This window comes from Mustela erminea, chromosome 7, assembly GCF_009829155.1.
Source record: "Mustela erminea isolate mMusErm1 chromosome 7, mMusErm1.Pri, whole genome shotgun sequence".
Lineage (NCBI taxonomy): Eukaryota > Metazoa > Chordata > Mammalia > Carnivora > Mustelidae > Mustela > Mustela erminea.
The window spans coordinates 30,937,076-30,950,253 of NC_045620.1; the positions used below are offsets into that span (position 1 = coordinate 30,937,076).

Genomic DNA, 13,178 nt, shown 5'->3' on the forward strand with positions numbered 1-13,178 from the left:
GCCTATGATGGAAGTTGCCGCTTGGACTTGGCTGCTTTCACTCAGGCATAAGCAGCCAAAGAGGAAGTCCCTGAGGTCTGAGCGAAAGGCCTTTTCCCACGGGGTGGAAAGGAGCCCCGAACACCATAAGCCTCCAAGTTCTCTTCGCTTTTTATTCCCTTGGCCTGTTCTCTTGTGACATCTACACCAAGGGGTTGAGGTGGTGAACTGGGTGTCAGGAGCCCAGAGAGCTGGCTGTCTTGCCTGCTCCCCATCCATGTTTTTTGGGCTATGCCCTTGCCCCTTGCACAGGGATTTGCCCTTCCTCCTTGCTGGGTCCTATTGTAGCTTGTGAGGGAGTGGTTGTCTGGGTGGGTGCTGGTCTCCTGCTCAGAGGGTGCCTCCAGTAAGGGTTCTGGAGATGCTGATTCAGTGACCTGCATCACGCATGGGTCCTGGGGTTACTTGCTTATGAGGCAGGTAAAACTTAGAAAGTTACCCTCTTTCAGGCTTGTTCCTTTAGGGTGTTAACTTCATTTCTTAGCTTTATTTCTTAACTTCATTTCTTAGACCCTGCATCAGGCAGGGCTGGATCCCAGGACTTTGAGATCATGACCTGAGCCAAAATCAAGAGTCGGCTGCTTATCTGACTGCGCCCCCCAAGCACCCCTTATAGCATCTAGAACTATAGATAGAGCACTAGCTCTTGTACTGCTTTCTGCCCCGGATACCCCACTACCCCTCACCCCTTCTCGCAAGGAAGGACAGGAGTCAGGGTGATCTTGCAGGACACAGTGCTGGGCGAATGCTCATCAAAGGATGTGGAAGGACCAGAGAGGCTCAGCACTGAGCTGGAGCTCGCTGCCCCTCCCCTGTGGGCACTCTTCCTGCCCTTCCTCGCCTAGGGAAACCAGCAGCCTTTGTGAATCTCCTTGACAACGGATGGATAAGTTAAAAATAACCTTGTGCTGGGACATGCATGCGTGCGTGCGTGTGTGTGTGTGTGTGTGTGCACGCGCACATGCGCTTGTGGCTGGATACAGGCTCTCTCCCGTGCTGGACTCCAGCTAAGCCCCTGTGGCTTCCTGATGCTCCTGGTGGACATCTGTGGGAGGCCTTGGTGGGGCCCAGGAGGTCACATGCTGAAGCTCCTCGGGTTAGGGGTCAGATCTAGATAATCTGCAGCATCATTCCTGTGCTGATGGTTGCCACTGGGGTGTGGGTGTTTATGTTAATATAAGGAAGGGAAAGCTTTTCTGAATGCCTTAGTCTTCGTTCACTCTAACTGGAGAGGGATGATTCCAGAGGCATTGCTGTGGTTCAGAACCTTCAGTGCCGGATTAGGACAGAGCCATGCAGTGGGGGTGGGGGTGGGGGGAGGGGCGGTGGGAGTTTGGCAGTATCTCTTTAGGAAGGAAGATCTTTCTGGGCCTGTTTGGTAAGGTGAGGACACTGCAATATGGAGGCACTTGCGTGGACTTGTCCAGAGCCCCCTCGCTGTGCTGTGGCAGCCTAAGGAACAGTGACCATGTTATTAGAAGCTAAGGCTCTTGCCTCACATCCTGCTGATGAGGTCATCTGGATAGGTCCTTCACCAAAGCCAGCTGCCTCTTATTAGCAGTCTTATACTAGTTAAAGCCCTCGGTTTTAGTGTAGTTTAGAAAGAGCTATTTCCCTGAGGGCAGGGGCTGGGTAGCTCTTTACCATACCTGGAATTAATTCCTGGCTTCCTCTCTCCATTATTTTCCCATCCATTTGTGAGCATTTTGCTCTGTACCAGGCATGGGTAGGTGAAGAGGAAAAGGTGGTCCTTGTCTTGAGGGAACAACAGACAAGTACAAAAATATCCCCATCAGTCTGCATTGTGGCCAGCACCCAGAATGAGAAGGTTAAGAGAAGGAGTGATTGGGTTAGAGAAGGCTGGGAGAACACAGTGACACAGGGTACTTAAGGCTGGAATGCCTGAGACGCTCCTACAAATCCAAAGGAGGGCAGGAAACTCAGTAGAAAAATGATCAATGACTTGATAGACACTTCACAGAAGATATCCAAAAAACCAGTAACCATGAAATGGTGCTCGATTTCATGTACTTCTTGGGGAAATTCAAATTATTCAACTTAAGAAAAAGTGACTGTTTTCTGTTTTCACAAACATATGTAACAAAATCTTTGAAGATGTGGTGAAATACCCGTTTGCCATTTCTAGTTTACTTCATAGTGAACTTCTTGCCGAAAAGTAAAATGGGGTCCCCAGCCTGACCTCCACAATCCCGTCTTTGCGGCTGTCGGCCCCACACCTCCACACTCAGGGTGCGCTGGCCCCTGGCGAGCCCGGAAGCCTGGGTGCCCTGCTGCTCCCTGCGGGCTAAGGTCTGCTCATCAGGAACGTGCCATTCCTCCGAGGCAGTGGTCCACACCCTACCCGGGTGAACACACTGTAGCAGCTTCTTGTGCTAGCTGTCTAGCGGTCAGGAGGATATCAGGAATGAAGACATCCTGAATTCCCTCAAGGACCTCTGACCCAGTGGCGGGTTCGAGCCCACCCTCATCCTTTCTTGAGAAGTGCGAGGTGAAGTGTGTGCAGGTGCACCTCCTCTTCACCTTCCTGCTCTGCCTGGCCCCAGTGACTACACCACTGCCTTCATGACTGACCCCACTTCATCACACGGTCTCCAGTCTGCCACAGCGATGTCGCCTGGAACTTCCTGGTGGGCCCAGATGGCATGTCTGTGTGCAGTCCAGCCCCTGCTTTCCAGCCATCGACGTCCAGCCTGATTTCGAAGACCTGCTGTCCCAGGGGCCCAGCTGTGCTAGGGTGCCCCTCCCCTCTCTGCTGCCTGGCAGTCACAGTGCTGTCCTCTGGGGAATTCATTCACGATGGTATTTCCTCAAACTCTGTGTAGAGGAATGCCTCTGGTCCAGGAAAATCCCCTGAGATGGGCACTTCTTGTCCATCCCAGCCCCACCCCCTCACCAAACCAAGTTTCCTTACTAATAAAGTGTCAGGTGTCAAAAAAAACAGTAGATTCCAAGATGCTTAAATAAAAGGAAATGTAGTGGGATGAACACGGAGAAGTCAGAAGACCTGGGTTAATAGGAGATTTGGGGCCCACCATTGAACTTGCTCAGATAAGGATCTTCCTGTCTCCTTTCCCTTCCTTCCAGAATGACTCTGTGGCTCACAACAGGTATGGGAAACAATCTTACAGCTGTTGAGAACTCTGCAAATCGAAGCAATATTGTTCGACTCTAATTTGAAGTGATTTGACTTCTTTTCCATCTCTTCCCAACAGCAGTGGTTCTAAATTCTTGTAAGAGATAAATGCTCCGAGTAGTAAGGTCCCTAGGATTCAGAGCAGCCTGCCCTTGGTACTTTGGATAGAGAACCAATTGCTGGCATGACTCTGCTCCCCTCGTGGGGGGGTTGACAAGCAGGGTGCATTTCTGACATGGCCGGAGCCCAGATGGCAACTCTGTGGGTGACATGGCAGGGTCCTCTGGTGCCTGGGGCTGTGTGGCTGGGAAAGGACAGCGGCACCCCAGTCCTGGTGAAGCCAAGACTCTAGTAAGCAGTATGGTGTGTTTTCCACACTGCCTAGGGCTGGCCTCCTCATGGGGTGCTCCTGTGGAGTCTGGAAGTAACACAGCGGACTTTGGGGCATTTAGTTGGGGGGACAACAGCCTGCATACCTGGCTCTTCTCTGAGAGCCTGGCCAGAGCCACTGGCCACTCTGGGGGCACTAAGGTTCCACAGCATGTTGTGGGAGAGCAGGGACTTTGCTGCATGATTTAGGTGTTGGTGGAGAGGTTTAGAGGTGGATGTGTCTTTCTGGGTCCCCGCGGCCAAACCCTCCTTGGCAGCAAGGGCAGGGTCAGGAATGAGGTCCTGCTGAAATTCAGGCCTGCCTCCCCTTTTGGATACAAGAGTCCCTTTCCCCCTCCTCCAGACTGTTCCCTCCCCTGCCTCTGGGAGGGCAGGGGGGATTGAGCAGATAGTGGCTGTTCCTCAGTCCCCCATGGCAGATGCGTGCTTCGCTTCCAGCAGAGTCGGCCCCCTCGGCACATGTCAGAAGAGTGTCGGGATCGCTGTGAGTCCCATCTGCTCTGACACCTGGCTGTGCTAGGTCCTCGAGCCTTGTTGGGGGGTCTTTTCCCACAGATCTCTTATGACGGGCATGTACTTCTCATTTTTGACCTTCTCCTCATCCTGTTTTTCTGCTGTGTAGGAATTGGAGTCAGAAGTGAAGATAGATGGAGAGACTGCGTCAGACAGTGAGAGCCGAGCGGAGACTGCTCCTTTATCAACGTCTGTAGATGATACCCCAGAGGTCCTCAACAGGGCCCTTTCCAATTTGTCTTCAAGGTATAACCTGGCTTCATGATGCAGATGCTTGCAGGGGCCTCGCCTCAGGTCCGAGTGCTGTGGAAAACCCAGAGTCCTCAGGCAGCCTGTGGTCATGGGACGTGAGCCCATGGCTATCAAAGTGTACAGGCTTGGCCTGCCTGGAGGCAGTGGCCACAGTCTCCCTGCTTCTGCTCAGGCCTTCTCTGAATGAAACCTTGTGCTTGATGGCAGCTATGAGCACAGCCTAGAAGGATCTGGCCTTTGAAGGGTGCTTCGGTGGGGCCGGGAGGGACAGTAGTCTGAGGAGGAGGAAAGTGTGGACAAAGGGGTGGTGGCAGGCAAGGTTGCTGACAACTTGTGAAGGGTTTGTGACTAATCAACAGGCTGCTTCTCACAGAGGAGCCCAAGTTTCTAGGTCAAAGTTTAGTTTTCCCTCTCCCACACACATCCATTGTGGACATTCCTTAAATTCACCCAGAAGAATTGAGAAATCTCAACTCGGGTGAATCCAGAGCTAAAATATTAGTCCCTTGAGACTCTGGTCCTCCAACACTGGCTATGTGGGCAGATTAAAAAACGCAAACTTTAAGACCTCAAAACATTATCTGAAGGTGTTGCTATGTGTGTCTTGCACACATGTGTGTCTTTGAAAGGTAGTGTCATGCAATGGTCAAGGGCTTGGGTTCTGGAGCCAGACTTCTAGGATTCAAATCTCGGTTGGACCACGTCACAGCTATATGATTTGTGTATATCCATTTCCTATCTGGAAGGGTTTGTAGTGTTGAGGCTTAAATGCATTAATATATGCTGAGTCCTTATAAAAGTGCCAGATGCATCTTTGTGATTATTATTACTGTTGTTGAATGTTGTTCTTACTATAAAGATACAGGAGCAGAGTGATGCAGGATTTTGCTGCTGGGAAAATGTGCATTGTTTTTCTTTGGATAGAGAGCCCTAGAAGCCATCCAAGTAAATACAGAAGTGGGCATCACATTTCCCTTGGGACTTTTGCCAGATTCGTTTGTTAAGATAGTAAGCTGGGAGTATTATTCTGTACACCTTGGAGCACCTGCTGAGTTTGGTGTGGGTGAGGTGATGGCTGTTGGCCCTGCTTTTGCCCGCATGTGGCTAGTACCTCTGTCAACGGGAAGGAGGTACGCTGCAGGAAGGGATTGATCTCTCCTTCCGGAAAGAGCAATCCCCCTTGACTTTGTGCTTTGCTTCTTTCCCGGCTCCTAACATGTTTTCTCCTTCTCCTCTTAGATGGAAGAACTGGTGGGTGAGAGGCATCCTGACTTTGGCCATGATTGCATTTTTCTTCATCATCATTTACCTGGGACCAATGGTTTTAATGATCATTGTAAGTGCCACTTTGCATGCTTTTTGGTTTTGCCTTCAGTTTTTCCTACGGCTCCGTCATCTTAAGTGTAGGGTATTGGGTTGGTTCTGGGAATCAGTGCGAGTCCTGGGTCCTCAGACCACATCTGCCTTAGAACTGTCACTGCTCCCCTTCCAGGAGCCAACCGGAGGGCTGTTGGCATCAGCCAGTTGTGTGTAGTTAAAGATATCTCTTCATTTTAAAAGTTGATACTATTATTTCAGCCGTTTGATTAGCCAGTGACCCTGGCTGTGACTCTATGTGACTCTCCGTTTTGTTTCTTGTTTCCCTGGGGCCTCACTGTGGGGCTTAGGACTTTGATTTAAAAAATCCCAGTCCACAGCACTGCTCTCTTAGTCTTCCTGCTGGCACGGACAGGGTCAGATGACTAGTGGCTGACTGCTGAGCAAAGCAGTTGGGGATTTTCAGGTATTTCCATTCAAAGTCAAAAGCGGGGAGAGATTGATGGAGTCCAGGGAAGTACAAAAATAAAAAGTTAATTGAAGCTTCAGAGGGGCCTATTTCTTGGATCTAGTCTGTGTGACACAAAGGACTGCACTGCCAAGGGGGCGCGGAGTAAGTGGGAAAGGAGGAGGAGAGCAGAGTCACTGTCGGACTCACATCCTTAAATGTGATCGTTTTTCTTCAGGGCCCATGACCTCTGTGTGGGTTTCTGTTTCCAAAAATGGTAAGAACTGGGGAATTAGCAAATACTCTGATTATTTTCTATCTTGTAGGTGATGTGTGTTCAGATTAAGTGTTTCCATGAGATTATCACTATTGGCTATAACGTCTACCACTCCTATGACCTGCCCTGGTTCAGAACCCTCAGCTGGTAAGCCCTCTAGCCCCACAGGGGCCCTGAACGGATTTGGATGACGAGCGTTTTGTTATAGGTATTTACAGTCATGGTGGATAGACGGGAGTGATGGCCTCCCACTCAGATAGCCCCTTTAAGACCCAAGTATTTTATGTGGCTGGCCTGTGGGGAGTGTTTTGTAGTTGCCTGGGGTCTGGAGTCTTCTACATGACTGCGTCTATAAGCATGTTTGCCTTGGTATTTGGATTTATCAGATGTTGCACAGCAGCCCCCACCTCTAGACCAGCATATTTTTTATGCTCTGATGTCCCGGCATCCCATGAGAGTCCTCTGTAGGTTGTCTGTGCTGGTGTTGCTGTCTCTGGAACTTGGTTTCCTTGTCCTTGAGACAGATGGTTGAGACTGAGTCCGTTGGCTTTGGAACCCTCATTCCTTGGACAGAGGTGCCTTAGGGGCCAGGTGGGCAGGAGTGACCCTGAATACAGAGGATCTGGGCTCCTCAGAGAAGCTCTGGTCCCTCTCTCATAGGAAAGGGCTCAGCTGCCTTCAAGCAGAAACAGAATCAAAACCTATAGCCCAGGTGATGTCTGAGGTCCCTTTCTGATCGGAAACTCTGCTGTATTGGCCACACTGTCCTTGTGGGACACATGAGCAGAGCTCTGCGTGGTGCCGAGAGGACTTGGGGCAAATATGGACCCTTCTCACCTTCTGTGCTGGGATGCAAGGGTTGGTTCCATGACTTAGCAGCCTGAAAGGAGTGTTTCACGCCCCAGCAACATGGTCATGACCAAGGGAGCTGACGTGCACAGACTTGGGCTGGACACATCCTTCCTAGAGATGCTTTCCCACCAGCCAGCCATGCAGGCTGCCTTATGGTCTCCACACAGGCCTGTGCCTGCCTCCCAGGTTCAAGTGTAGGTCTCTTCATGGCTCTTCTAGAGCTGGCAAGCGGTATTTTAAATTTTGTTCACACACTCAGGGTGTCTGACTTTCGATTGTGGTCACTGACCAAAGGGAGTGTTTTTCATGTAACAGAAGACAAATCCAATATGAGAGTTCTTGAACGTTCACAATTAAAAAAAAAGAAAAAGAAAAAGAAAGAAAGAACATGGCAGAGAGAAGTCCTCCACTCTCTTTCCTGCCTCAGGATCCTGGCTGAGTATTTGGAGTAGGCCTGCTTGCTCCCATACTCTGAAGCACTGCCGAGGCTCTAAAGGTATATGAGCCATGGCTGCCCCCTGCCCAGAGCTCCAGTAGAGGAAGCAGGTTATACACACATGAAGAATTAATGCTGGTGAAAGGCTGATGTGTCAGAGATAGGCTTCAGGGAGGCAGATACTCTGAGACCGAGAATAATTAATTGCTTAGTGAAATGACCAAATACTACATACTATAGAAATAAACATGGGGGAGCCAGAGACCATGTTAGGTTGTATAAGGCTTTTATGAAGAGAATGGTATTTGAGCAACGAGTGACAAAACGGGGGTGAGTGAAGTGGATGTCCGAGGCTGTGGGAGACAGGAGTGAAGCGAATGGTGGCAAAGCCAGAGTAAACCACTGTGATAGGTGTGCGGGGGTCCTGGAAGAGAGGAAATAGGATGGAGAAGCAGGATGAGCCACGCTCTGGAAGGTCCTCCTGTGGTGGGAGTGTTCTTAGATTAGGCATGGTAACTTTGCAAAAGGGGCAAAAGCTGAGTCCCAAGTTTGTGACAAATGGAGAGTGAGTGAAAGCTGCCACAGATTTCCAGATGGACTTCCCAGCCACAGGGTCCCCAGTGAACAGGGAACCATGGTTGGCTTGTTCTCAGCAAGCTGCCGTGGGTGGTGCAGGGTGTGGGGGTCGCGTGGGCTGCTGCTCTGAGTTTTTGCTGGCAGCCTCACCGGAAAGGAGAGACCACAGGTGCTCCCCACAGCAGTGACCTGTCTTCTTTTACAGGTACTTTCTACTGTGTGTAAATTACTTCTTCTATGGTGAGACAGTGACGGATTACTTTTTCACTCTGGTCCAGAGAGAGGAGCCTTTGCGGATTCTCAGTAAATACCACCGGTTCATTTCCTTTACTCTCTACCTAATAGGTAGGCATTCAGCGGTTCACCAGTTCTTGGATATGTCTTGTTTGTGTTTGCTGAGTAGAGGTTGGGGCACTTCTTGGTACCTGCACAGTCTTGATGATGTTAAGCTTGACGGTGCAAGGCTGCAGAGCTGAGGACCCTGCCTTAAATCTGAGTCATAGCAGCTCTTGACTAAGAAGTGGGACTGAGGGCCTTGTGTGGCTGTGGGGACTGCAGTCATTGCCATCTGTCCTTGTGTCCCAACCTCTGTGGGAGGGCAGCATAGCACGGTCCAGTCCTGACTCCCCTGTTGGCAGAGATTCTGCGAGAGATCAAAACAAAAACCAAGAGATCAAAACAAAAACCACCCAGGAATTTGGGTATAAAACCCAGCAGCTGTCTTTAGGGGAGTTACCTGAGAAGCTGCGTGAGGGACACTGCAGTGTGGTGGAGATTTTACCCAACTGGGTTTAAAAAGACTTTGTGACTTCGGAGGAGCTGGGGCTTAGTCTTTGGGTCTCTTGTCCTCTGGAGCTAAAACAGCAGACGCACTGTGAGGATTTGATCAGATGCATTAAAAGTTCACAAACAGAAGGGTGCTGTGTCAATCTAAACTCAGTACTACTTGAGAGTTAAGTGTTAATGCTCGTGTTTTTCATAGTTGCCCTCAAAGCCTGTTTGAGGCACAGGAGACATTTGTTCTGACCTAAATTTCAGTTTGACCTATTTTTGATGAGCTTGATAGCAATACTTGGCTCCATGAATGGTCCCTGGCCATTAAAATAGAAAATCCACCGCCAAGGGGGTCTGTTGCTGATGAGCATAGTCTGAGAGTGTGCCTCAGGCCCCGAGAGTAGCCCCCCATAGTGGGAGGCCAGGGGTCTGGAATAGCCATGTGTCGTCTTCTGGGCAGGGCTGTGTTTAAGGTGCCTAGCCACTCTTCTGGGTAAGCGTTTCTCTCTTTCCTGAAGGAGTGTAGGGGCCTTAAGGTTTATATTTATTTTTATTTTTATTTTGCCACCATGTGGGTCAGTGTGAGAGATGCAAGGCCCTGACTCCATGCTAGGGAGATCTGCCCCCCCTTAGCCAAACCTATAATTTAGGACAGGGGTCAGCAAGCTTTTTCTTTAAAAAAAATTTTTTTTTAAAGATTTTTATTTATTATTTATTTGATAGAGAGAGAGATCACAAATAGGCAGAGACGCAGATGGGGGTGGGGAAACAGGCTCCCTGCTGAGCATAGAGCCCAATGCGGGGCTCGATCCTAGGACCCTGAGATCATGACCTGAGTCAAAGGCAGAGCCACCCAGCAAACCCCACTGAGCCACCCAGATGCCCCCAGCAAACTTTTTCTTAAAGGTCTAGATAATATTTTAGGCTTTGGGGCCCATAGGCTCTTTGTTGCAACTCTTCTGTTCTGCCCTAGAGCATGAAAGGAGAACCCCAGATAATATGTAAAACAGGTATGGCTGTGTTTCAGTAAAATTTTATTTGTGAAAACTGGTGTCTGGTCTAACCTTTGTTGTTTGACCCCTGCTCCAGGATCAAAATGTTCCTCTCTGGTGAACAGTCTTTTAAATTGAGTGTAGTCTGCAAGATTTAAAGAAAATATTGCCTTCCTTTGATTGTCTTGAAGGAGTCTGTTTTTGCTTCTGACACTGGAATAGCTAGGTTTATTCCCCCTGGGCTTTGGAATTGTGCATTGCTTAACTGCTGCAAAGAAATTGGCCAGAAGACCGTTTAATACATCTAAAGGAAACGATTAGGATAAAGATAATGCAGAGTGTGATTCATTTTGCCCTTTCTCCTTCTCAAACTAGGGTTCTGCATGTTTGTACTGAGTCTGGTCAAGAAGCATTATCGACTGCAGTTCTACATGGTAAGCGAGATGTGTGTGTGTGTGCATGAGTGTGTGTGAATTCTTGGCTTAAGTGAAGTTCTACAGAAACTCACAAGGCCTCTATGCTTTCTGTGACAGATCAAAACTCTGGAACACAGTCTGTTTTGTGTGCATAGAACCTAGAGCATGAAGGGATATCTCCCATTTAAGTTACCCTGCTCTACATTCACCTAGACCCAATCACTGTTAACTTACACCCCCAGCAGCCTCTCCACTAGGACCTGTAGGTGGCGTCCAACTGTGGCTCAAGGTGAAGCTTTAGGCAATGCCCACAGATACTCTACCTGCTACATTACTCCCCCAACTTGGAAGCAGCCCCTCACTGAGGGGCCTAAGCAAGGGTCCTAAGTAGCATTTTCTTAAGATTTTATTTATTTACTTGAGAGAGCGAAAGAGAGGCAGCAGAGGGAGAAGGACAAGGAGAGTCCCCACCCACTGAGCAGGGAGCCCGACCTGGGGCTCCATCCCAGGACCCTGAAATCATGACTGACTTAGCCACCCAGGCATCCCAGCACTCAACATTTATGGAGAAAATGAGACGTACCCAGGCTTTCAGAGCATAGAAGGACTTGTTCACTGGTGGGTCCTGTGGTCCCTACTTTTGGTGGTAGTTGGAGCTGGGGCCAACGTTAATCCCAAATGCCTGTTCTGTACCTTTTTACTTCCAATAAGACAGGTAGAGAAGCAGACATATTTTCTACCTGTTCTGTTGTTGTTGTAGTTTAGCAATTTCTATTTGTTATTAACTATTATTTGAAGTTCCTTTCAAGGTAGCAGGTAGGTCAAATGTATTCTTGATTTTCTTTTGCAGTTTGGCTGGACCCATGTAACATTACTGATTGTTGTAACTCAGTCACATCTTGTTATCCACAACCTATTCGAAGGAATGATCTGGTGAGTGATGTCAGGGAGGGAGATTTCCCTTTTATTTTGTGGGTTTTTCTCATGTCCAGGTAGGCTGAGAATCCCTGCTTACCTTCTAAGCCAGGGGTTCTCACCTTGAGCTACGTCAAAATCCCATGCAGGGGCTGGTTACAACACAGATCACTGGGCCTCACTCCTGAGGCCTCAGCAGATTCAGTAATGAGAATTTGAATCACTAGTACATTCCCAGGTGATGCTGCTGGTCAGGACCTATACTTTAAGAACTGATATTCTAGACTAACAAGTACATGGATAATTAAAGAATCAAAGAAAATGCAACCCTATAGCCACAGATTTAAAAAACTAAAGGAAAATGTCGTGATCTGGTAAAATGTAAACTACCAACAGTCATGAAGAAGAAAACTTGAAAAGATCACTAACTGTTAAAGATCTTTGAAAATTACCTAAGAATCCATACCTGGGAAGAAAACAACCAATGATAATAGCAGAGTTTTATCTACCCCTCATACTAAAGCTGATAAGCTTGGGGAGGCAGAAAGAAGAATGTTAAACTGATTTCTCTAATGATTACAGATAAACCATTGTACATATTGGCAAATAGAATCCGGCAATGTGTCAAAAGCACTATGTACTCATTACTTAGTAGATTTTATTCCAGAAATGCAATGGTTTCAGTAGGAAATCTATCAACATTTATGGAAATCAGCAGGCTGAGAAAGCCGGATGATTTTGGTGAAAGGCAAAGGCATATCCTCGTTTATATAAGAGGTACTGAAGTGTTGTGCTTAAGACCCCAGACTGTGCTCTGTTTCCAGATCTCAGAATGAGGGTATAGTAATATTCACCTCCTGAGGAATAAATTAGTAAATATATGTAAAGTGCTTGGAACAGAGACTAGCTCATATAAATGCTGGTCTTACTATGTTTAAAACAATGGTAGTAATGATCTGGGGAGGCTCACGATTTTCTCCTTTCAGTTTTTGTTAGGTAATTCTAAAGAATGGCTTCTGATAAGTCCTTATCTTTAGGGCCAAACATGCCGCTTGTTTCTACAGTGAACCATATTAAAATCTCTGGTTATTGGTTTTCAGCTTTACCTACAGGATTTAACTGTAGGTATAGAAAATATGAAGAGCAGAGGATATGTGCAAGAAGCCTGGACAAAGTAAATAATGGGCGGGGTTTTGAGGATACAGATGCTCCCTTAACAAACAGAAGATATTGCCTCTAGTTGATGGGCTAGGAAGTCAGAGATTTACGTATATTATGTTAAATACAGAACTTTAAATAGAGGACATTTGAAAAACATGATGGTCAGGGAGTGGAGAGGGGGGAGAGCAGAAGGATACAAGTGTGGAAATGGCCTCCTTTGTCATAGTGGGGATCAGCAGGTGAGGAGGGGGGCGCGGGAGCTCGAAAAGATAGCTAGATCTGTGAGTTGTGGTTCTGTGCTCAGCGTAGCCCTAGGGAGAGGGAGTGCTCCTGAGAGCTAGTCATAAACCGTTCACCTAGATAAATTATGAAATAGACACGAAGTAGTCAGGAATGAGTAAAAGTAGTTATTTGGGGGGAATGGAGATAGGGACGGGGAAACAAGGAAAACTTTCTCTTCTTTACAGTTCAAATTTGTATTACCACATGCATACATTACTTCATAACAAAAAAGGAACACATGACATTTTATAGAATCCCACCTCCATTTACTCGGGAGCCATTTGGTAAAGATTGGAATGTCTGCTATGTGCCAGGTACTAGGTATAGCTTGTCTGGTATTTTCTTTCTTTCTAGCTTATTCCTTCATGGATGACAAGTACTTAA

At 47.9% G+C, this 13,178-nt stretch overlaps 1 protein-coding gene across 1 annotated transcript in view; it reads left to right on the forward strand.

Moving 5' to 3' along the window:
* Positions 1 to 13,178, forward strand: part of CDS2 (CDP-diacylglycerol synthase 2) — a 62,380-nt gene that overhangs the window by 36,228 nt on the left and 12,974 nt on the right. The window contains exons 2-7 of the mRNA XM_032351349.1: positions 4,206 to 4,342; positions 5,588 to 5,684; positions 6,440 to 6,537; positions 8,460 to 8,599; positions 10,396 to 10,454; positions 11,287 to 11,369. Of these exons, the coding sequence (XP_032207240.1) occupies positions 4,206 to 4,342; positions 5,588 to 5,684; positions 6,440 to 6,537; positions 8,460 to 8,599; positions 10,396 to 10,454; positions 11,287 to 11,369 (614 nt within the window). The remainder of the gene's footprint in view (positions 1 to 4,205; positions 4,343 to 5,587; positions 5,685 to 6,439; positions 6,538 to 8,459; positions 8,600 to 10,395; positions 10,455 to 11,286; positions 11,370 to 13,178) is intronic.